The sequence below is a fragment of the Terrapene carolina genome, unplaced genomic scaffold (genome assembly GCF_002925995.2).
Source record: "Terrapene carolina triunguis isolate 2854851 unplaced genomic scaffold, T_m_triunguis-2.0 Scaffold85, whole genome shotgun sequence".
NCBI lineage: Eukaryota > Metazoa > Chordata > Testudines > Emydidae > Terrapene > Terrapene triunguis.
Genome location: NW_020664436.1, coordinates 4,565,450 through 4,587,690, shown reverse-complemented (window position 1 = coordinate 4,587,690; position 22,241 = coordinate 4,565,450). Strand labels below are relative to the sequence as shown.

The window sequence follows — 22,241 nt, the reverse complement described above, 5'->3', positions numbered from 1 at the left end:
TTCAAAGTTGTGACAGATCTTGTTATGAATTATAAAACTGTTCTCAAACCCTGGTAAGAATGTGTCTAAAACAGGGGTGGCCAATTTGAGCCTGATAAGGAGCCAGAATTTACCACTGTACATTGCCAAAGAGCCACAGTAATAAGTCAGCAGCCTCCCATCAGCTCCCCCCACCCCCCGCTCCCAGCGCATCCCACCCACCGGCAGCCCCACCAATCAGCGCCTCCCCCTCCCTCCCCGCACCTCCCGATCAGCTGTTTCTTGGGGTGCAGGAGGCTCTGGGGAGGAGGGGGGAGGAGCAAGGGCATGGCAGTCTCAGGGGAGGGGGCGGGAAGGGGTGGAGTGGGGGCAGGGCCAGTGGCAGAGTCAGGGGTTGAGCAGTGAGCACCCCTCGACACATTGGAAACTTGGTGCCTGTAGCTCCAGCCCCAGAGTCGGTGCCTATACAAGGAGCCACATATTAACTTCTGAAAAGGTGCATGTGACTCCGGAGCCACAGGTTGGCCACCTCTGGTCTAAAACATTACATGGTCTCTTGCACATATGTAACACAGCATGCCAGACATCAACTTCACTGCATGCAAGAGTGGTTGAAATCCATTTACCTTCCAAACGAACAGCACATTGACATGAGAGGGCAGGTCCCTTGAGAAGTCCTCTTATCATTAAATTGGTGGAAGGATCCCAGTCAGGTATTACAGGGGAATACCATTTTCGCCACCTCTAGCCATGAAATTTTGCTACTTTACATTCCATAGTAAAATTATATATGTACCATGTGTAGCTAACATTAACCAAGAAACAACCCTTTTGTATTCTGATTTCATTATACTTGCAAATTTATTCATTTGTTCTCATATTTCCATATTTTTACGTTATTTGTTTTATTGTTAACGCTAGGTGCTGGCAGAAGTTACAGTAAGTGCTGAAGCGTCAGCTAAAGTAAAAAATGAAGTCCAAGGTGTGAAGGACAAAGCACAAAAGATTGTAGATGAAATAGATTCAGAAAAAGTGGTAGCAGAGACCAAACTGGAGGCAGCTAGACCAGCATTAGAAGAAGCAGAAGCTGCACTGAATGTGAGTAAAGTTTGTAGGTTTTCATCAGTCTTCCAGATGTTGTCTCCTATGATGAAAGAATGGCTAATATCAGCCAGACAAGGGTTCACCTCATGTTCATAGCCATCATTTGAGCTTGTCAGTTTTAGTACGCAAGCCTTTTGTTAATAGTTGTGGAGTCCATATTTTACTTCCAAGTGCATCCATATCTCTGCTTTAAGAGAGAGGAATGAATATCCCTCCAGGTCCTGCTTCCATCTAGCCACTTAACAATTACAAAGGCTTAGATGTAAATCTTCCCAAAAGTTCTTTGAGTGATTGCACATGTGCATTGCACATTTGATGTGCGCATGCCACACGCACAGTCAGAATTTTTTCCCTCAGTGGTATCCATTGGGACAGCTCACCCTTTGAGCCTCTATCAACATGATCCTTACTGCACCTAACTCTGAAGGTGGCTTTCCTAGTAGCTATCACTTCAGCCAGAAAGATAGCCGCGCTGTGTGTTCTGACATCCAAACCATCTTATACAATCTTCTTTAAGAAAAAAATATACTTTCCCCGTCATCCAAGATTCTTCTCTAACGTTGTATCAAATTTTCATATTAAACTAGTTAATTTACTTACCTACTTTTTACCCAAAACCACACACCAATAGGGAGGAACAATGCCTGCATACCAAAGATATTAGGAGACCTTTGGTGTTCTACATAGACAGGACTAACCAGTTCTATTTGTCAACCAAATTATTCATGGCCACTGTGGAAAGGCTGAAGGGTCACCTGGTCTCGACACAAAGAATTTAGTCTGGATGACTTTCTGCATTCATGTATGTTATGATCTGGCAGCAAAGTGACAGCACATTCCACAAGATAGCAAGCAGCCTCTGTGGTTTTCCTTGCTCATGTCCCTATCCAGGAAATTTGTAGAGCAGCAACCTGGTCTTCCATTCACACCTTTTCATCACATTATGCCATCACTCATTACTCTAGAGACAATGCTAAATTTGGATGAGTTGTACTCCAGTCTGTGTGTACATGTTCTCTGATCTTTCCTCCTACTTTATGACTTGTGAGTCACTGAGAGTGGAATGCACATGTGCAATCACCCGAAGAAGAAAAACTGTTAGTAACCTTCCATAATTGTTGTTCTTTGAGATGTGTTGCACATGTCTATTCCATGACCTGCCCTTCTCTGCAAAGTTGTCCAGCAAGAGGGAACTGAGGGAACTCGTTAGTGGCTGGGCCTTTTATACTGTCATGCTGTAATGCACGGCAACAGAGGGCACTCAAGCTGCTCCGATGGCTACTGTTGATGGAAAAATTTCCCACAATTCTGAATGGGGCACACACACACCAAGAGTGCAATGGACATGTGCAACACATTTCAAAGAACAGCAGTTATGGAAGATTAGTAACCATTTTTAAAGGTGTCAATAGAATCTAGAATGCCTTCCAGTCTGACTTGGAAAGTATTCTCTTAGTGCAAGAATAATGGCTTTTCATTATCTTGTTAGATCACTCACATCTTTCCATAGTTCCTTAGCAAGAGTGGAGTCTGAAGGATGGATGCTCCCTCTCCCATTAATGGATTTTGTGTATATCTTTCTGGAACTAAAGAGAAAGGAACAAAGTAGGTCAGAGGGATCATAAGAGCAGTTAACAAATGATGAAGCATTACTGCATTTCAGATCTTAATTGATTTGTTCTGCTGTACTCTGAACAGTTGTCAAGCAGAGAACCATGGAGAAAGGGGGAAGTGGCATAGAGAGATAAAACCATCAGTATGTCTTATGGATTCAGTCTATCTCCTGCTCCAATTACTAACAGTTATACCAAGAGAAGGGTTCAGTTAATCACAAGCAAGAAAAATCAAGCATCATCCACTCAGAAACATTGAAGTCCACATTGGTGATAGGAAGGGCCAGACTTTAAAAACTCTTGCATGCATCCTGAAAATTCCATTTTGTAGATATAATTACCTCTTTGTTATGCAAATAGCAGCATGCATATATTTTGTTGGCACAAATTAGACTGCTGTTTTGATATGCTGACACAATATTTGTCTAATCACTTCACTTCATTTACAGATAGGTTTCTCATTTGAATAAATATTTATCTAAGCAGTGGTCTCAAAGTGACACTAATAGAAAGTCAAAGAGCAGCAATACAGTACTTTAATACCTTCTCAAAGACTCCATTTACCAAATGCCCACATAAGCCATTTTCTTGCCCTTGTATATTCTTCTGCCAGGAACATTACACTTTAAGTAACACCAATTTACAATTAATTTTTCATCACTATTAAATATAACAGCTTAATTCCATAATGCCTGTATTATTTGTATTTAATTTTGATTTTCACATGGGGATGGAGAAAACATATAGCTGGGCAGTATATATTTCTTTAAATCAGCTTCAGGGACATAGAACTATAAAGTTTAGTAAAGTAATCCCAATAACTCATATATACTGTATGTTCATAAATCAAACGTCCCTCAAGCACAAAAATGAAAATTGGAATAATAATAATAATAAATAATAATTAATTTAGTATTGAATGAAAAAAAATCTATAAAATGGTACTAAGCAATAAGTCCACTTTTCTCCCCCCTCCTTCCCCCTCCCGATATAGACTATCAAACCAGTGGATATTGCTACGGTTCGGAAACTTGCAAAACCCCCTCATCTAATCATGAGGATTATGGATTGCTGTTTGTTACTGTTCCAAAAGAAAATAGACTCAGTTACACAGGATCCAGAAAAGCCTTGCTGCAAACCATCCTGGGGAGAGTCACTAAAAGTAAGTAGAATTTCCAGGCAGCAAGTCTTGAACATTTTCTAAAACAATAAAAAAAAATGAACATCAGTGAATTATGGTGCTAAATCCTTGTTCAAAATAGGGACATACATCCTTAAAACATGAACACAAACATATGCTTTTAGAGCAGCATAAATATGCAAAGAAAATCTGCTTGATAACACAAATTATGCTATGTCCTTAGTGGTAAGTGTGTTGCTTAAACTTTTGGTGAACAGACACATAAAGGGCTGTGTTCAATCCTTTAGAGTAAAACTGCAAGAAAGAATGAGTGAGGAAATGAAGTATCTCTGTAGCTCTAATTTTGTCTGACATTGAACCAGTTAGTTAATTTTATTGGGAACTGTAGGTGCTTAGCACCTCTGAAAATCAGGGTATTTTTATTTAGGGCTTGTCTACAGACAAAAGTTGAACTGCTTTAGATTGTGGAAGCAGAGAGCTTTTCTCCAACAAGATGTACAGGTATAGTTAAACAGGTACAGCCCTCCTAAAGTGAATACAGTTATAGATGCAGTTATACTGGAATAAACATGTGTATACTGGTATAGTTTATTCCCACATGGAAAGAAGCTATAGCAATATAAGAAACCTTTGTTAGTATAACTGTGTTCACATTGAGTTTTATCGGTACAACTATTTTGGTTAAAAAAATTAATAAAAACCTAACTAACATAGTCAGATCAGTACAAAAACTTTGCATTAACCAGGGCTAAGGTACCTACATTTGAAATGTTGGCCAATACTCTTGTCCTGAAAGTCTTACAATATAAAATAGGAATGAAAACAGAACAGGGAGGAGTTTAAGCTGGTGTAAACCAGTGTAGCTCTATTGACTTCCATGGAGCTATGCCAATTTATACCAGATGAAGATTAGGTTTACTAGAAGAACTACACATCACAAAACATGGAGGAGGGACTGGACAGTATAGTTGACCTTATGGTTGAGTCATGGAACTGGGAGCTGAGAGATCTGAACTCTGCTCCTACTTATTGAATACATTGGACCAGCAGGTTTTTTCATTGCTGTTTGAACATGCTAGTCATGAGCTTCAAAGATACTGTCTCCTTGTCCAGCTGCACTCCTTCTCAGACTGACTTCTATGCTTTCTTCAGTTTATCTTTTGCCTTGGTGCCTCCTGAAGAAGTCAATCATTTCAATAAGCAAACAGTATCATAGATAATAGAATCATAGAAATGTAGGGCTGGAAGGGACCTCAAGTCCATCCTCCCCAGGTTGAGGCAGGATTAAGTATACTTAAACCATCCCTGAAAGGTGTTTGTCTAACCTGTTCTTAAAAACTTCCAAAGATGGAAATTCCACATCCTCTTTTAGGTAACCTGTTGCAGTGCTTAACTATCCTTATAGTTAGAAAGTTTTTCCTAATATCTAACCTGAACCTCCCTTGCTGTAAACTTACCCTCAGTGTACATGGAGAACAATTGATCATCATCTCCTTATAGCAACCTTTTACATATTCGAAGACTGTTGTTATATCCTGGCTCAGCCTTTTCTTCTCTAGACTAAACATGTCTTTCCTCCGGTTTTCCAAACTTCTTATCACTTTTGTTGATCTCCTTTGGACTCTCTTCAATTTTTTCAAATCTCTCTTAAAGTGTTGTGCACAAAACTGGACATATTCCAGCTTAGTCCTCACCAGTGCTGAGTAGAACAGAATAGTTACCTCTCATGTCTTACATATGACATTCCTGCTAATAAATACTAGAATGATATTTGCCTCACACTGCATCCTCATATTCATTTTGTGATCTACTATAATTCCCAAATCCTTTTCTGCACTACTGCTGCCTAACCAGTTATTTGATTTTTCCTTCCTAAATGTAGTATTTTGTAGTTGTTTTTATTGAATTTCATCCTACTTATTTCAGACCAATTCCCTAATTTATCAAGATCATTTGGAATTCTAATGGCTGTGCCCAGATTCTTTCAGTGGTAGACTCATGATGCTAAAATTGTGATGCGTCCAACTCATCCTTGGTCTCTCTCAAGGCTGACAAGAAGCTCCCTTCCCTTTTAAGGCAGGCATAATGGTCTCTTACAGCAAAGTCCATGACAGTGGCACCAGACTGGGAGCCCTGGCTCCCCTTTGTCTTGGGCTTTAGCTACTGAGTTCATTGCCTTCTGTCCAGCTCATGATTTGGCCATCATTAGGAGCCCAGGTTTCTGTTCCCTCTTCTCTCAGGGCAGGTACCACTTCTGGCAACTTCTCCTGAGCCTTGTTTAAGTGTCCCTGTGACAGGGTTTGGACTCACCGCTGTGGCGCCTCCTCCTGGTCGTCTCGGGGAATTAGTCTGAACCAGTGGAGCGCCCTCTTCGGGTAGTGTCCCGCCTGTCGTCCCGCCTTTGCTAGGTGCGTAAACTGCATTGCCCCAGCGTACGGCGTCCTCTTCAGGAACACTGTCCTCCGACAGTGTCCTCTTGTTCATGCACGCCCCCTTCCGGGGGAGGTTGGATGGCCCACAGTCTTACACCTTCAAGTCCGATCCCCTCGGTCAAGGATCTGGTGTAGCATCGGCCGGCCGCTCCCTGCGGCCTATGGCTGAGGGTATGGCCCAATAGACCAATAAAGGGAAAAGGGGCAGGGGGGGACTCAGGCCCGCCCACTACTCTGAGTCCCGGTCCAGAGGCCCTCTAGTGACAGTCTTGCTGTCCTCCCCCTCCTCTCCCCTCTGGCTACTCCTCTGGACCACTTCCCCAACAGCCCTTCTCTGTGCTCGGCCTTCTCCTTTCAGGCCTGCCGCCTGGCAGGCTACGGCGTAGGGCCTTCTGCCCCTCTCTAGAGCTGGCCTGCACTGCGCTGTCCGTGGTGCTGGCCTCCTAGCTCTGGAGACAGACCTTCCCCTCTGAAGGCCTGGGACAGACTGACTGCTCCTGCTCTGAGCAGTCTTTTATATGGCTGAGCTGGGCCCTGATTGGCTGGCCCCAATCTGTCCTCTGATTGGCTCCCAGTAAGCCCTGCTCGGATTGGCTGCGCGTCTACGCAGGCGCCCAGGCCTGCCGCAGCCCACACTCTCCGTGTGTGGGGCAGCCGCCCCACCACAGTCCCCATTCTCCTGCACAGCATCAAACCTCATTCCTTACTCACGAGTAATGCCACCCACCTGTGGAATTCAAAGGTGGTACAGTGTTGTTGCTGGAGGTTCCTGGACTAAGCCCCATCCTTCATCTCAGTCCACCAGAATTTTCTGCCTCTGGCAGTTGACCAAATTCAAAATTCAGATTCTCGTGATCATTTTAATACTTTAAATTGATAATACATTTTAATACTTTAAATGGTATTAGTTTTCATGCAGTAGTGACTTTGTTTTAGCAACTAGTTCTTCTGTTCCTCTCCCAAGGTGAGGAATTGCAGAGTATTGAGGCTCTAACCATCTGGTTTCTCTGTTACAGCACCTCTCAAGCAGGGTCCTTCTGCCCTACCTCTCCATTGCTTGCAGGGAAGCCCTGCAAGTATCAAGCCAAGTCCAATAGGTGGAATAGGTGGCTTTTAAAGAACTTCAGAGTGTGAGGTGTGCCCTGCTACCTTAAGCCACCAATCCTTGCTCTTCCAGGGCATGAGACTTGATAGCAAAAGCTATGTCCTGTTACCATAAGATGCTGACCCTTGCACTGTCAGAGCATGGGGCATTGAATTAGACAGGTATATAGTGACTCAGCTCAAAAGCAGTGCCTCCATCATGGGAAGACTGTGATTTCCAGACCTTCTACAACTATTATAAGGAGCCTGTCTCTCCCCATAACCACAGATTTACTGATCCAGAAGAATGGTCAGATTTCCCACCCAGATCCACAATATCTTCACATGACAATATGAGCCATAGGGATCTGACAGACCAGGAAATGTCCTTCTAAATGCCAGAAACAGTCAACACACAGATGCTATGACCTTAAATGGAAAAAAAATTCTGTCTGGGCAAATAATATGTATGCAGTGTTGTTGTAGCTGTGTTGGTTCCAGGTACCATAGATCCAGCATCAGTTTCCATCCATTCTATATTGGAGTACCTGCTTTATTTAAAATCCATAGGACTGTCTATATTATTTGTAAAAGTGCACTTAGCAGCTACTTCTGTGTTCTATGTACTGATAACAAGACTATATTTACCCATAACAGACTTAAGAGATTCGTGAAGATGCTAATGAATGTATACCCTCCAGTTGAAGAACCAACCAATCAACCAACATGGGATCTCAACCTTGTACTTACTAAGATCATGAAATTCCTTTCAGAACATTGGGAGAATGTTCCTTATTTCACCTTTCAGTGAAGAACTCTTTAATTGTGGCCATTACATCTTTCATAAGAGCGAACGAGCTACAAGCTCTTACAGATGATCCACCATCTACAGTCTTCCACATGGATAAAGTGGTCCTATGCCCACACCCTAAATTTATTCCCAAGCAGAATTCCATCTCAACCGGTCCATTAATTTGTCAGCATTTTTCTACAGACTCATTCAAGTGAGACAAAGTTACACCCTTAGATGCCAAGAGAGCTTTAGCTTTCTATTTAAATTGGTGCCTGGAATTTAGGAAATCATCAAGATGCTTTATCTCTTATGGGGATAATAATAAAGGACAATCAGTTACATCACAGTGTCTGTCTAAGTGGGTTAGGCTTTGTATAGAGGAAAGTTAGAAACAAGTTCTCGCTTTTACAAAACACTACTCCCTAAATCTATCATCCAGATTGGCTCTCTGTTTAGTAAGGCACTGTTACAGTAGTTGCTTAGCTAGACTCAGGGTCCCACTATCTGGAGACAGGAGTACTGCTTATCACACTATTCCAAGAATGGGAATGTGCAGAGACATTGAGGAAGAAATGACTGTTACTCACCATTAATCAGAGTTCTTCAAGATGGATTCTGCACATTGACACTCTCTGCCTTCCTTGCCTTCTTTCTTAGAGTCCTGTTTGTAACTGTGGACCTGAGGAGGCAGTGGAAGGAATGGAGATGGCCAGGGCACTTCAGCTCCTTTTATTGCCTCTCCCTCAGAACATTCATAGAAACGTAGGATTGGAAGGGACCTTCTGGGTGATTGAGTCCAGCCCCAAGCTTTCATAAGCAATCACATCATATAATCATGTTCATAAACTTATCAAGCTCCATCTTAAAACTAGTTATTTTGTTCAGGAAGAATGAGGAGATGGACAGCTGGAGCGCACAAGCAGTCCAACAGGCACTACTATAAAAAGGTTCTATTGTCCAAGCTGCACCACCAGTACATTCCTAGAGTGTGAATGTGCAGAGGTCATCTTAAAGAACTCTGGTTATAGGTGAATAACCTTAATTTCTTCAAGAATTACTTCTATGCATTCACATTTTGCACCAACCTTCTCCTGTACCTTGGAGTTCTTCATACAGACAAGTCTCAGTGATTCAAGAGAAGGAGTTGAGATGGCTGAGGCACTGCACTTACTTAAATAGATGTGGGTACCAATGGCTCACTACCATGAAGGATCACTCATGCACCTCCCAAAAGCCACGTTTTTGAAGAGAGCCGTGTGAGCTCATCACCAGGGGCCACCATCCCAGAAGCTGGATTGCATAGAGGTGACTCTTGAGGAACAGTTATTGGAAAGTAGCCTCTCTTAATTTTAAAACAGTTGAAAGACTAGTTAAATAAAATTGTAGGAGGAGTTAGTACAATAAAGTTTCTCCTCTTCATATTAACTGTAACAGATTGCTCCTTCTGTACTTTAGGGTCATTTTCTAACAATTACTCAATCATGAAAGATTGAACTTTGGAATATAAAATATCAAATAATTACTAAAGCTGATTTTTGTTTTGTTTTTGCAGCTTATGAGTGGTCCATTCCTGCAGAGTCTCCAACAATTTGCTAAGGATAGTATCAATGAAGAAACAGTAGAATTACTACAGCCTTATTTTAACATGGAGGACTATACTTTTGAGAATGGTAAAAAAGTCTGTGGTAATGTGGCAGGACTCCTGTCTTGGACACAAGCCATGGCAACATTTTATGGTATTAACAGAGAAGTTTTACCTCTTAAGGTAAAATATAATCTTTGTTTTTTATACTTGTAATTAGTGAATTAAAATACATATACTGTTTTATTTTGTAGCAGAAATATACTATCAAGGTTGGCCCATAAAAATGGCATATCAAGAGTTGTTATGAATAAGAAAAAAACCTTCAAAATTGGCTGAAAATAGTCATGTGATGAATAAATGGATTTTCACTCTTCCTCCATCAAAGACCCAGAGTAATCTTAACCTCCCTCGTGAAATTGTATCTGCTGCATGCCAGGGAGGTCTCTGAAATGTTAAAAACCTCTAAGATCCCACAAGGTCCTAGAGCCCAGGCTCCAGCATGAGCCCGGGAAGTCTACACAGCAATGGAACAGCCCCACAGCCTGAGGCTAGGTCTACACTACAGCGGGGGGTCGACCTAAGATACGCAACTTCAGCTACGTGAATAGCGTAGCTGAAGTTGCGTATTTTAGGTCGACTTACCTGGCTGTGAGGACGGCGGCAAGTCGACCGCTGCCGCGCCGCCGTCGACTCCGCTGCCGCCTCTTGCCGCGGTGGATTTCCGGAGTGGACGGCAGAGCGATCAGAGATTGATTTTATCACGTCTTCACTAGACACGATAAGTCGATCCCCAATAGATCGATTGCTACCCGCCGATCCGGCGGGTAGTGAAGACGTGCCCTAAGACCCATGAGCCTGAGTCAGCTGCAGGGGCCAGCTGCAGGTTTTGCTTTGCTGGGTAGACATACCCTGTGAATCTTGGGACTGCTGGATTTTCAAAAGAAATTGTCTCTTTTCTCCATGTTTCCTTCAAAACAGGAGGAAGGCTTTTTCTTGTTTGTTTCTTAATTTAATTTGACATAATTTAGTAGTGAGTAGCCAATTTTGTTATTTTAGACATCTTAATTTCTTCAAACCTATTTGTCTTCAGACCATTATAATTGAACGTGATAAGAAATCAGGATTTAAAAGGTGCATTTTATGCATACAAAAATTTCCCTAACAAAGAACACAATTTGTGTTTGGGATGCCATGACACTCCCATAGTGGCTGATTTCCTTTGGCTTTGAGGGCATTGAGAGAAAAATTTCAAAATCTTCTTTATGAAAGTTACTTTAGGCATGACACTTGTGTGAGTGATTTTCCTTATTCTTATTTTAGTCATGGATTCAAGATTTTCTTCAAAAACATCTGAAAAAGGAAAAGAAGTCATTTGATTCATATCACATTTTTGGCAGAGAGTACAGAGCCCTTGTCAGTGTCAGTTGCAGTCCTGAACTAATATGCTACTTCAGGATGATCCTTTCCTTGATCAATGGCCTTGATATTTAGCATCGGTTTGCTGAATCAGTTCTATCTCTTTTGCATAATAGGGTTCTCATTTGACTTCCCGAATGGCATAATGTTTGGTCTAGCTTACAGAGCAAAATCATTAGTAACCTTGATCCAATCCAGGTTTCCAGTCAGTCTGATCCCTAGAAGCCTCTTTCATTGCTGTAACCAGTGGCACACAGTATCAAGCACTTCTGCTCCAAAAGCTTTAATATTAAGTACCACCTCAGGAAATTAAATTAAAGTTGCCTGTTTTTTCTATGTTCCAGCTATAATACTAGAGCCAGAAACCCACAAGAGGATCTTCCACCTGAATACTTTAAAAATAGAGACACAAGACAATAATTGTAATCAGGCAAAATGGGGGAAAGAAGGTTCAAAAACGAAGGGAAGTTGTCCTCCCTCCAAACAAAATTAGATACAGGTTTTCCTTTTAGTCTTCTGCATGGAAGGCATCATAGGTTTTGAATGGAAACTGCCGTATAAAGCTAACATGTTATATAAAAAAATGTACGGAAATCTGTTACATTATAGGAACTAATGTGTGTGCCTACATCCAACACAGCAGTAGCCCTATGAGTGAAAGGTATAGCTCCCTCACTGAAGGCTGCTTGGGTCAAGGTAAAACAGCCAGAAAGAGTTAAGGGCTACCTGCCTGTCATATATCTCAGCAGGGAATTTAAGGAAAGAGTGTTCTTTTTTCCAGGGGTTGAGATAGGCAAGGGGAAAGCTTCTGGTGCTGCAGCCCCCGTTGGTCAGAGGAGTTACTTTATTTTGATGTTACTCTTGAGTTTTGTGTTTGAAAAATCAATTGTACCCTGAGGCAAGAACCTGAAATGGACTTGGGTGTGAGACTGGTTCCTTTCTGCACCAGTAAGATAGCCTACCAGCTTACAGATCTTCTTTCCCCAAAATTCCATAGAATGTAATATAGAGGGAAATCTGCACAGTGATTTCAAAACTTCAGCAGTAATCTTGTAGTCATTGATAGAAATATCAAACCTGGCAAGAGCAACTGTATATTGCAGGCTGATAATCTAAAGAAAAATGACCAAAAAGTTTCCCTGTCATTAGTAAAAATATCTACTTGGCTGCAATTGAGTGGCTTATTGGCCTACGGCTATGATTCTCAAGAAGTGTCAGGTTATGATCCTGGACAAATCTCCTAAACTCATGATTAGCTGCCATTGCAGAACACATGAATTATATAAATAAAATAAAACAGAGAGCTGAACAACAAAGCCCCAAGGGATGTTCTCTTTTCCAGGAGCCTGATTGTAATGCTCTTTTCAACATGCCTCTGTCTTGCTCAGTAAGGCATCTGACATCTTCCCAGACCAGAATATTATTTTAAAATTGGCACCCTGGAGCAGGAAGCCAATTTCTTACATTATTATGCTAATACAAAAATCATAAATACAGATTTAGAAGTATGGATTTAAGTGACATTGTTTGGAAAAGGAAATAATTTAAAATACATATTTCATGGTGTTTATTTAATAATTATATTGTGGTGCACAGATTTGTATTTCTGTCCCTGTTGACTAACAATGGAGCAGATTTAAAATAACAGATTTTTTGTTGTATGCCATTATTGTCTAACTATGCTTTATTCTTAGTCTAATTTAGCAAAACAAGAAGGACGTTTGAAAGTAGCTAATGCAGAGTTAGCCACGGCTCAGGCATTATTAGATGAGAAACAAGCTGAACTGGATAAAGTGCAGGCAAAATTTGATGCAGCAATGAAGGAGAAAATGGTGAGATAAAAATATTTTATGAATATAAAAAATGGTTTGCACACTGAAACTTTAAAGAGTTATATAGTTTGTGTTTACTGGTTCAATCTGTTCAGAATACAATGAAAGATAAATTAGAGAATAATGTGTAATTACTACAAATGAGCTCCATTTAACCCCTCTTCTTTATGATGCAATGGCTCAGGGAGTACTTGCCCTTTATAGAAAAGTGATTTTTAATGCAACAGCATTTTGCTTATCTTAGTTTAATCCTGAAGGTTTTAAAACTGAGCTAGGAAAATTGTTTATTTTAAAAGCCACTTGTGTGAAACATGGGGACCAGGAACCAAGCTGCACATCCATTCAGGGCCTAGTGCTTTTTGAAGCTCCAGTAGGGGTCTCAGATCTCGACTTCCTCAGTTTTCCTTTAAAAAAAATTTTTGGGTCTCTCCATGCATAGGGCTAGTATTCAATAACAGGCAAGTATTCTTGATAAAAAATAGTTTATAAATTTTGTAAATATAGTAAAGGTCTTTGAATAACAGAATTTGAAAGTTTAATGAGACAGGAAAACTTGTCCAATTTTAGGACCTGTTGAATGATGCAGATGTGTGCAGGAGAAAGATGCAAGCAGCCTCTGCACTTATAGATGGATTGAGTGGTGAGAAAGTTAGATGGACTCAGCAAAGTAAGGAGTTCAAAACTCAGATTAACAGGTATAGTATCTGTTAGACAAAAGAGCAAGATGTCTATAAAATACAAAGACACTATTTGGCAATAAAATACCCTTCCATAGGTAATTTACAGTGCACAAACTTTGTTATAGTCTGTATTTTGCATGGAATTCGAGAAAAATCATAACAAATGATACCAACATATCTAGAAAATAGAAGTTTCCTCCCACAGAAAATTCCAGGTGTTTGGATGTTTTCATTCTGAATTAGAGCAAAATCTCAAGCTTTGGAATGTCCCATGAAAGGGAATATTCTGTTTCAGGAATGTACTAATGCCGCTGCCCATCTCAGTCTCCCTGTCCCCCAGTGCTGCTCTTTCCTCCTATGTCATAAGATGGGAGGAAGAAGGAGGAAAAACCTTTGGGCTGACAAGGGGGTGGGAGGGAAACTCCTAGGTTAATGATGGAAGAGGATGGGGGTGGAGGGAAACCCCCCACATCAGGGATCAGCAGCCTTTCAGAAGTGTGTGCCGAGTCTTCATTTATTCACTCTAATTTAAGGTTTTGCGTGCCAGTAATACATTTAACATTTTTAGAAGGTCTCTTTCTATAAGTCTATAATATATAACTAAACTATTGTTGTATGTAAAGTAAATAAGGTTTTTAAAATGTTTAAGAAGCTTCATTTAAAATTAAATTAAAATGCAGAGCCCCTGGACAGGTGGCCAGGACCCGGGCAGTGTGAGTGCCACTGAAAATCAGCTCGCGTGCCACCTTCAGCACGTGTGCCATAGGTTGCCTATCCCTGCCCCACATTGATGATAGGAATGTGAGGCGGGGCGGGAATGGAGGAGGGAAACCCGTGGCTGGTGACAAGGTAAACTCCTGGGCTATAGACCAGTGGCTCTCAACCTTTCCAGACTACTGGACCCCTTTCAGGAATCTGATTTGTCTTGCTTACCCCCAAGTTACACCTCACTTAAAAACGACTTGCTTAAAAAAATCAGACATAAAAATACAAAAGTGTCACAGCACACTATTACTGAAAAATTGCTTAATTTCTCATTTTTACCATATAGTTATAAAATAAATCCTCTGGAATATACCAGTAAATATTGTACTTACATTTCAGTGTATAGTATATAGAGCAGTATAAACAAGTCATTGTCCGTATGAAATTTTAGTTTGCACCGACTGAACTAGTGCTTTATATGTAGCCTGTTGTAAAACTAGGCAAATATCTAGATGAGTTGATGTACCCCCTGGAAAGCATCTGCGTACCCAAAGGGGTACATGTACCCCTGGTTGAGAACCACTGCTCTAGATAGGGGGCTGCCCAGAAAGCCTCCTTGTAAGGAAGCCTGGGAGCAAGGCAGCTTGGCAGCCTGTGAACCAAACAGCCCAGGGAGGCTGGAAGTTTAGTGGACTGAAATAGTAAATGACCATGCAATTAAATATTGTATCATAATGTTGTCTGCATAGGCAACCTTAATTCTGGCATGTCTTAACCTTAATGTACTTTTAAAGTAGGTTTTTTTGGATGTAATTTATGTATAGGATACCAAGATACAACAGCAATAGGTACATTAGAAAAGCATAGATAGATTTAAAATAAATGTGGTGGAGACTTGCTTATAACGGGAAGAGGCCAAGAGAGTGCATGCTAGAACTTTATTGAAATTAAAATTTTCACTGTCTTTCTGGTCAGTACACCTCGTCAGGCACAGGCATCCAAAGGATATGAATCTATGGAGAAAATTATTTCTTACGGAAGTAAAAATGTAGTCAAATAACTACACAGGATTAAAACTGTTAATGAGTAGCAATAGGCTTATCCCATTTATTTGATATGATCATTCGATTGAGTAATGAAAATGTAATTCTTGTTTATGACATTATCCTTCCTTTCTCTGTCATGTTATTTTACATAAAAACAATTGTAGATAGTTCACAACTAGTTCAGATATTTATGTACAGTATATACTCTGTCTTAGAGTAAATTTTCGAGTTTTTCGGTTGTTTGTTGAACTTTGCTGTTTTGGGGTCTCATTGGACCTTACCTTAAAGTGGTGGTTTCATCTCCGAAAATAGGATATAAGAAGTGTTCCTTTTGTGCAGCTGTGTTCCTTGCTGTAGATGGGCATGAAAAGTGCCTATTATGCATTGAGAAGAGGCTCTCGGCTAAAAGTTTTGAAGTATGCTGCTGCACAGCTTCTTTCCTCATTCATCACTAATGTGTAGTGCCTCCCATCTGTGGAATTCAGAGGTGGTCCAATATTGTTGCTGGTGACCCCAGGATTAAACCACCAGATTTCCTGCCTCTCACAGAAGAACAAATTGACAGTTCTTTTTCTCCCATTTTGTTTTATATTTTAAATGTTTATTTGTTTCATGCAGTGCTGACTTCACCTTCAATCTTTATTAGATACATGGTTTCCCATAGACATCTCCTTTGAGGACATCATACAAACTAAATGAGGACTTTTGATGAAAAGCAAATGATAAATATAAAGAGATTTCATGAGTTTTGGGAGTCTCAGATTGGTGCAGCAGTAGCTCCAACCATGAAAAATGTAGTCACATCTTCATATTCCCACTTATGGGTATTGCACAGTCTAGTGGTGCCTAATGGTAGAACCTTTTCCATGTGGTGTCCATTACAGTGCTCTCATACCCCACTCTCCCCTTTCCACTCGGCACCTCTGAACATTCTGAGGGCGAGGCTATATAAGGGGATGCAGCACCTTCTACCACTTCAGTTCCTTCCAACTGCTTGCCTAAATGGAAGTGAACCGCTCTGGTCCATTTGGATCAGTGTTTTTTTTCCTTCCATCATAGGGTTGTACTTTAGTGATGAATATAGGTTGTTAGATCAGTTCCAGGTTATGGAAGAACCAAAGAATGTGAAGCTGGGATTCCAGAGGTATGCTTCATACCCTCCTGTCTTCCTGGCATCTGATGTCCACATTAGGTGACTCAAGTGCTTGGGAGAGGACCACTCTTTTGTGGGTGTTCCATCTGCTGGACATTTATGCCCAAAGCTCAGTAGGCAAGGCAGAACAGATTACAGGTACTCCTTAAGGAAGTTCTTGAAGCTAAACCCTTTGGATCTGGGCAGTCAATGGATCCAAGGTCTAAGAGGCCAGTTTCGGCTCCTGTGACTTCTTCAGTATGTCAAAGCAGTTTAAGGGTTCCAGGAAATCGGAACCTTTGTCAAGTCCAGCTGCAGTTCCCACTGCTCCAGCAGTCAGGCCTTTGAAGCTGCCTTTGTTGGAACCAAGGGCCACATTGTCAGCTCTGGCTGTCTCGGTTCCAAAGAAGAAGTCTAGGGAAAAGACAACCACTGTTTGCAGTGCCAGATCCCACATGTCAGATTTATCAGTTCCATCCAATTCTGACAACCTTACAGTCACAAAATCAAGGTTGGTTCTGGTCTCAGTTTCAGGAGCCAATAAGATGGATTTGGTTATTTAATTGGATCCTGTGCCACCCAAAGTCTTTGGCTCTGGCCATAATCCTTGCTCTGGTTCTGGGTCCATCTTCTGGTTCTGAAGAAGACTTTTACTTTTGTAGCTGATGTGCATTGTTCAGCTTCTGGGCATTCATTAGATCTGATTGAGAATCAGAGAGTCTTGATAAACAGATATGCTTTACCAGTTCTGAGTTTGGCATCTCCTTCGCCTGAGAAAAGAAGATCAGAAGAGATAGTTAGCCTTTCTCCTGGTTTGCCTGTACCTCCTCCTCCTAAGACTCCTATAGGTTCTCCATGAAGAGTTTTCTCTCAGTTTGTTTCTCCCCTCCCTCTGGATCTGTTGTCTCTGGTGGATTTCATCATGGATCTGCGGCCAGATCTGTACCTAGAAGAGGACAGAGATAGAATAAAAGATCTGTTTCCTCCTGGTTCAGCCCTTCTTTTGATCCTGGTCCTGCAGGTTTGTTCCCAAATCCCAGTTGCTGGGAAGACTGGCAGTACTGGGTTCCATGATCTTAGTAGAGGTCATCACAGGAGTTTTTCATATGTCTTCTGTATGGATGGAGAGGTGATGTTTCATCTGTAAAGGATCCAGTAGTGGCGAAGTCCTACATCCGATTCCACCAGCTACAGCTGCATCTCAGATAATGGTGCCTGATACTCTGTCTGAAGAAGAGGATGAGAAGATAGCACCTCTTTTTTCAAATAAGAGTATGCTGATGCAGACTATAATCCCGATTTGTCACCAAATGAGCATGTTAGAGTGGCTTCTGCCTCCTCCCATTCTGGGAACACTCTGCAGATTCATGATTTAGTGGATTATATGGTGTCCACTTTGGATATGCATTCAGAGCCTGGAGGAGACATCTCATTTGGTGTTTGACATTCTTTGGGGCTACTTCCAAAAATATGATGTCCTTACCAATCCTTGATAGCTTGCTCCAGCCTGCTAAGACTGTTTCATCCACTCCTGCCTCTTATCAGCCTATAGCCAAGAAGGCAGACAAATTATTTTAGATATTCTCTGAGGGGTTTTCATATGTTCATATGCACCCTACACCTGATTCACTGGTACTGACCGCTGCCAACAGCAGATCAGGATCTGGACAGGCACATTCTTCCCCTGCAGACAGAGAGGGGAAGATTGATTACATAGGTAGAAAGGTGGTTTTCTTCTTCCTCTCTTGAGATTTGATGTGAGAATTGAGAGTCAAGAACCAAACAGCAAGGCCCTTTCTTTGTCTGCTTGGAGACAAGCTAGCCCATTTATCAGCCAAATGAAGGCTTTTACCTTGGACAAATGGGTCCTAGAAATTATACAAAATGGCTATGCCATTCAGTTTGAGAAGCTACCTCGTTGGTGCAGAATGTACTGCCTAATTCTAGAAAGCTGTCTACCAGGTGGTACAATTTGAAATGGACCAGATTTATGGCTTGCAAAAGGGGAAAATCTGATTCTCCTGTTTCAGTTCCATACCTTGCATTTTAGAATATTTAATACACTTAAAAATTGAGGAATTATCTAACTCCTCTTTGAAAGTTCATTTGGAAGCTATCTCTGCTTGCCATTTTTTAGTTGATGGCAAAATGCTGTTTGTGCATAATACAGATAAGAAGTTTTATGAAAGGGCTATCTAATATGTATCCCTGTGGCTGGTTTTTATCTTGTTGACCCCTTGAGTCGGGGGGGGGGCGAGAGGTAACCCCGCTTCTCTATGCCTATGCCTGTATTTACAGACACCCCTGGTAGTCAGCACAGTGTGGCCCAATGGCTAGGGTCTGTATATTGCCTTCCCCTGAGTGGCATAATGCAGCCTAGCAGCCAGAGTCCATGCAATTTGCCCCTAGGGCAGTGTGGCCCAATGTCCAGAGTCCGCCTAATTCCCCCTCCCTTAGTGGGATAGCACGGCCTAACGGCCGGAGTCCACATTGCCCCCTTTGGAGGCAAACCAGGGGATCAGGTAACTGGGGGCCATCGCAAGGGGGCGGCAGTCCCTGGTAGGGGCGCCTGGGCCCACCTGACTCCATCAGGCCCTGACCCAGGGCCCTGCCAGTGGCGGAGCGGTCCGCCACGGGGTCAGCGGGGAATCCTCCTGAAACACGCTGACTTCATCATGGTGGGAGGTACCACTCCCCTACCTTCCCTGGGTCACTTTCTACAGGTTCTCTGGCAGCAGTAGTCCATATGGCGTTGGGGTCTCCAGGTTCCCCAGCACCAGACACTCCCTGGGGTTCCAATAGCTGCAGGCCTCTGATCCAGGTTTCTGGCTCTTCAGCTCCAGGCTCATCAGCACCTGACACTCCCTAGAATTCTGTTAGCAACAGCCCTCTGGTCCAGGTTTCTGGCTCTTCAGCTCTCATAGGTAAGGGCTGTAGCATCTCCCAGATTGAAGCCTCTGCTGAGCGTCCTTCCTCCTCAGCAGCCAGCCCTGACTGAGCAGCTCTGCAGGCTTTTATACCTGACTTCCAGTTGGATCATGCCCAGCAGAGCCTCACAATCCCCGTCACAATCCCCCTTTGAGAAATCCTGTCCCTCCTTGAGATCTTAATTTGGTTTAGGTGCACTCTTGAAGCCACCTTTTGAACCTTTGGTTGAGAGTTCTTTATATTATTTATCTCTTATGATGACATTCATTATTGCCGTAACTTCAGCCAGAAATGTGACTGAAAAAGAGGTTACCTACTAGTAACTAGGAGTCCGGTGACGCCTTAAAGACTAACAAAATAACTCAGTGGTTTGAGCATTGGCCTGCTAAACCCAGGGTTGTGAGCTCAATCCTTGAGGGGACCATTTAGGGATCTGGGGCAAAAATCCATCTGGAGATTGGTCCTGCTTTGAGCAGGGGGTTGGACTAGATGATCTCCTGAGGTCCCTTCCATCCCTGATATTCTATGATTTGGGTATAAGCTTTCATGGGTAAAAAACTCACTTCTTCAGATGCATGGAGTGAAAGTTACAGATGCAGGCATTATATAATGACCACATGAAGAGAAGGGAGTTACCTCACAAGTGGAGAACCATTGTTGACAGGGCCAATTCAATCAGGGTGGATGTAGTCCACTCCCAATAATAGATGAGGAGGTGTCAATTCCAGGAGAGGCAAAGCTGCTTCTGTAATGAGCCAGCCACTCCCAGTCCCTATTCAAGCCCAAATTGATGGTGTTAAATTTGCAAGTGAATTTTAGTTCTGCTGTTTCTCTTTGAAGTCTGTTTCTGAAGTTTTTTTGTTCAAGAATAGTGACTTTTAAATCTGTTATAGAATATCCAGGGAGGTTGAAGTGTTCACCTACTGGCTTTTGTATGTTACCATTCCTGATGTCCAATTTGTGTCCATTTATTCTTTTATGTAGGGACCATATATACATGGCAGAGGGGTATTGCCGGCACATGATGGCATATATAACAGTAGTAGACGTGCAGATGAATGAGCCCTTGATTGTGTGGCTGATGTGGTTGGGTCCTCTGATGGTGTTGCCAGAGTAGAGATGGGGACAGAGTAGGCAATGAGGGTTGCTACAGGGATTGGTTCCTGGGTTGGTGTTTCTGTGGTGTGGTGTGTAGTTGCTGGTGAGTATTTGCTTCAGGATGGAGGGTTGTCTGATAAAGTGGGTTTTAGCCATGAAAGCTTATGCCCAAATAAATCTGTTAGTCTTTAAGGTGCCACCGGACTCCCTGTTGTTTTTGTGGATACAGACGAACATGGCTACCCCCTGATACTTGACTACTAGTAACTGTTGATCTTTGAGAGTCCCCTGTGTGCATTCACACTACCCATCTGCCTTCTTTTCTGCCTCAGAATTTATTAATATATTAGAATTCTGTGGTCAAGTTTGAAGGAACTGAGATGGTCAGGGGGTGAACTCACATATAGTGTAGAATGATGATGCCACTCTCAGGCAAGACTGCTTGTGCACCCTCCAATGTATATGTATTTTCAAAGCAATTCCTCAGCTCAGTACCAGGGGAACCATGTCCCAAAAGTGTGAATGCACAGAGGTAGTTCTCAAAGAACAAATTCCTGGTAAGTAACTTTTTTTGATATATGCATTTCAAAATTTGGTGGTTTAACTGCATGATATACAAATGGTACATTATCTCATAATTGTGGTTTTATCCCTTTTCTAGACTTGTGGGAGATGTTTTACTCTGCACAGGGTTCCTTTCATACTGTGGCCCTTTTAATCAAATCTTCAGGAACCTTTTGCTTAAAGATTTATGGGAAGTAGAGCTGAGAGTTCGGAAAATCCCTTTTACTGAAAACTTGAACCTGATTTCAATGTTGGTGGATCAACCAACGGTAAGCTTTGTACACTGTTGATTTATTGTGAGTTTAATTTTAATTTCATATTCATAATGTTCAGTATGTTATTGCTAGTTAGCATTATCTTGATTCATTTTTTTCTTTTTTTGAGAAAATGTTATGAACAATATTGTTATCAGTATATAAGAACTGAATGAGCATATAGGTATCACTAAACCTTTTTTTTTTTTAATATTCTTAGAGCTCAGACACCAACACTACTATAAAAATAAGATTATTCTCAGAACTTACATGCAAATGGACACATAGTTTAACATTTTTCTTTGGCATTTTTATGTCCAGTATTGTTACAAATAATTCTTAATGTTGGAGAAAGTGTATTTAGGACAGAAGTGTTTCTCTGTTATTGCTCATCAATATGGTACAATTAGCATCTGGGCTGGACCTAATAAAGGTTACCCAAGCTCAATTAGAGGGAACCCCAAAGGTGAGACTGGAAACTCCTGTGAAGAGGAGCTCCTAGGAGAAGCCTGATCAGGAAGCCTAGAGGATGAGCTCTTTGGGGAACCTACCACAATGGAGAGCCTGTAAGAGGTGGTTCTAGGAAGGGGAGCTTCCTAGATGGAGGGCTGCACTCAGCGGGCATCCAAGAGGGCCTGGTCTCAACCAGCGGTCTCCCAGACACTGGCCAGAAGCCCAACCTGCTAAGGATCACCTGCTGTCCCTGGAGAAGAGTTGCAGTGGATTGACCTCCCCTGAATCCAGAGAAGGATCTTATTCCAGTAAAGGCAAGAAGCCTAACACCAGGGGCAAAGACTGGAATGGAGAGAACCCCTGGGGAGGAGCCCAGATAGAGACAAATACTTGACTCATGTGG

General features: G+C 41.9%; 1 protein-coding gene across 1 annotated transcript in view; it reads left to right on the top strand.

The window, feature by feature from the left end:
* The window catches only part of DNAH8 (dynein axonemal heavy chain 8), a 525,323-nt gene that overhangs the window by 419,772 nt on the left and 83,310 nt on the right, over positions 1-22,241 (top strand). The window contains exons 67-72 of the mRNA XM_026649503.1: positions 901-1,077; positions 3,691-3,858; positions 9,698-9,910; positions 12,841-12,978; positions 13,546-13,673; positions 21,229-21,400. Of these exons, the coding sequence (XP_026505288.1) occupies positions 901-1,077; positions 3,691-3,858; positions 9,698-9,910; positions 12,841-12,978; positions 13,546-13,673; positions 21,229-21,400 (996 nt within the window). The remainder of the gene's footprint in view (positions 1-900; positions 1,078-3,690; positions 3,859-9,697; positions 9,911-12,840; positions 12,979-13,545; positions 13,674-21,228; positions 21,401-22,241) is intronic.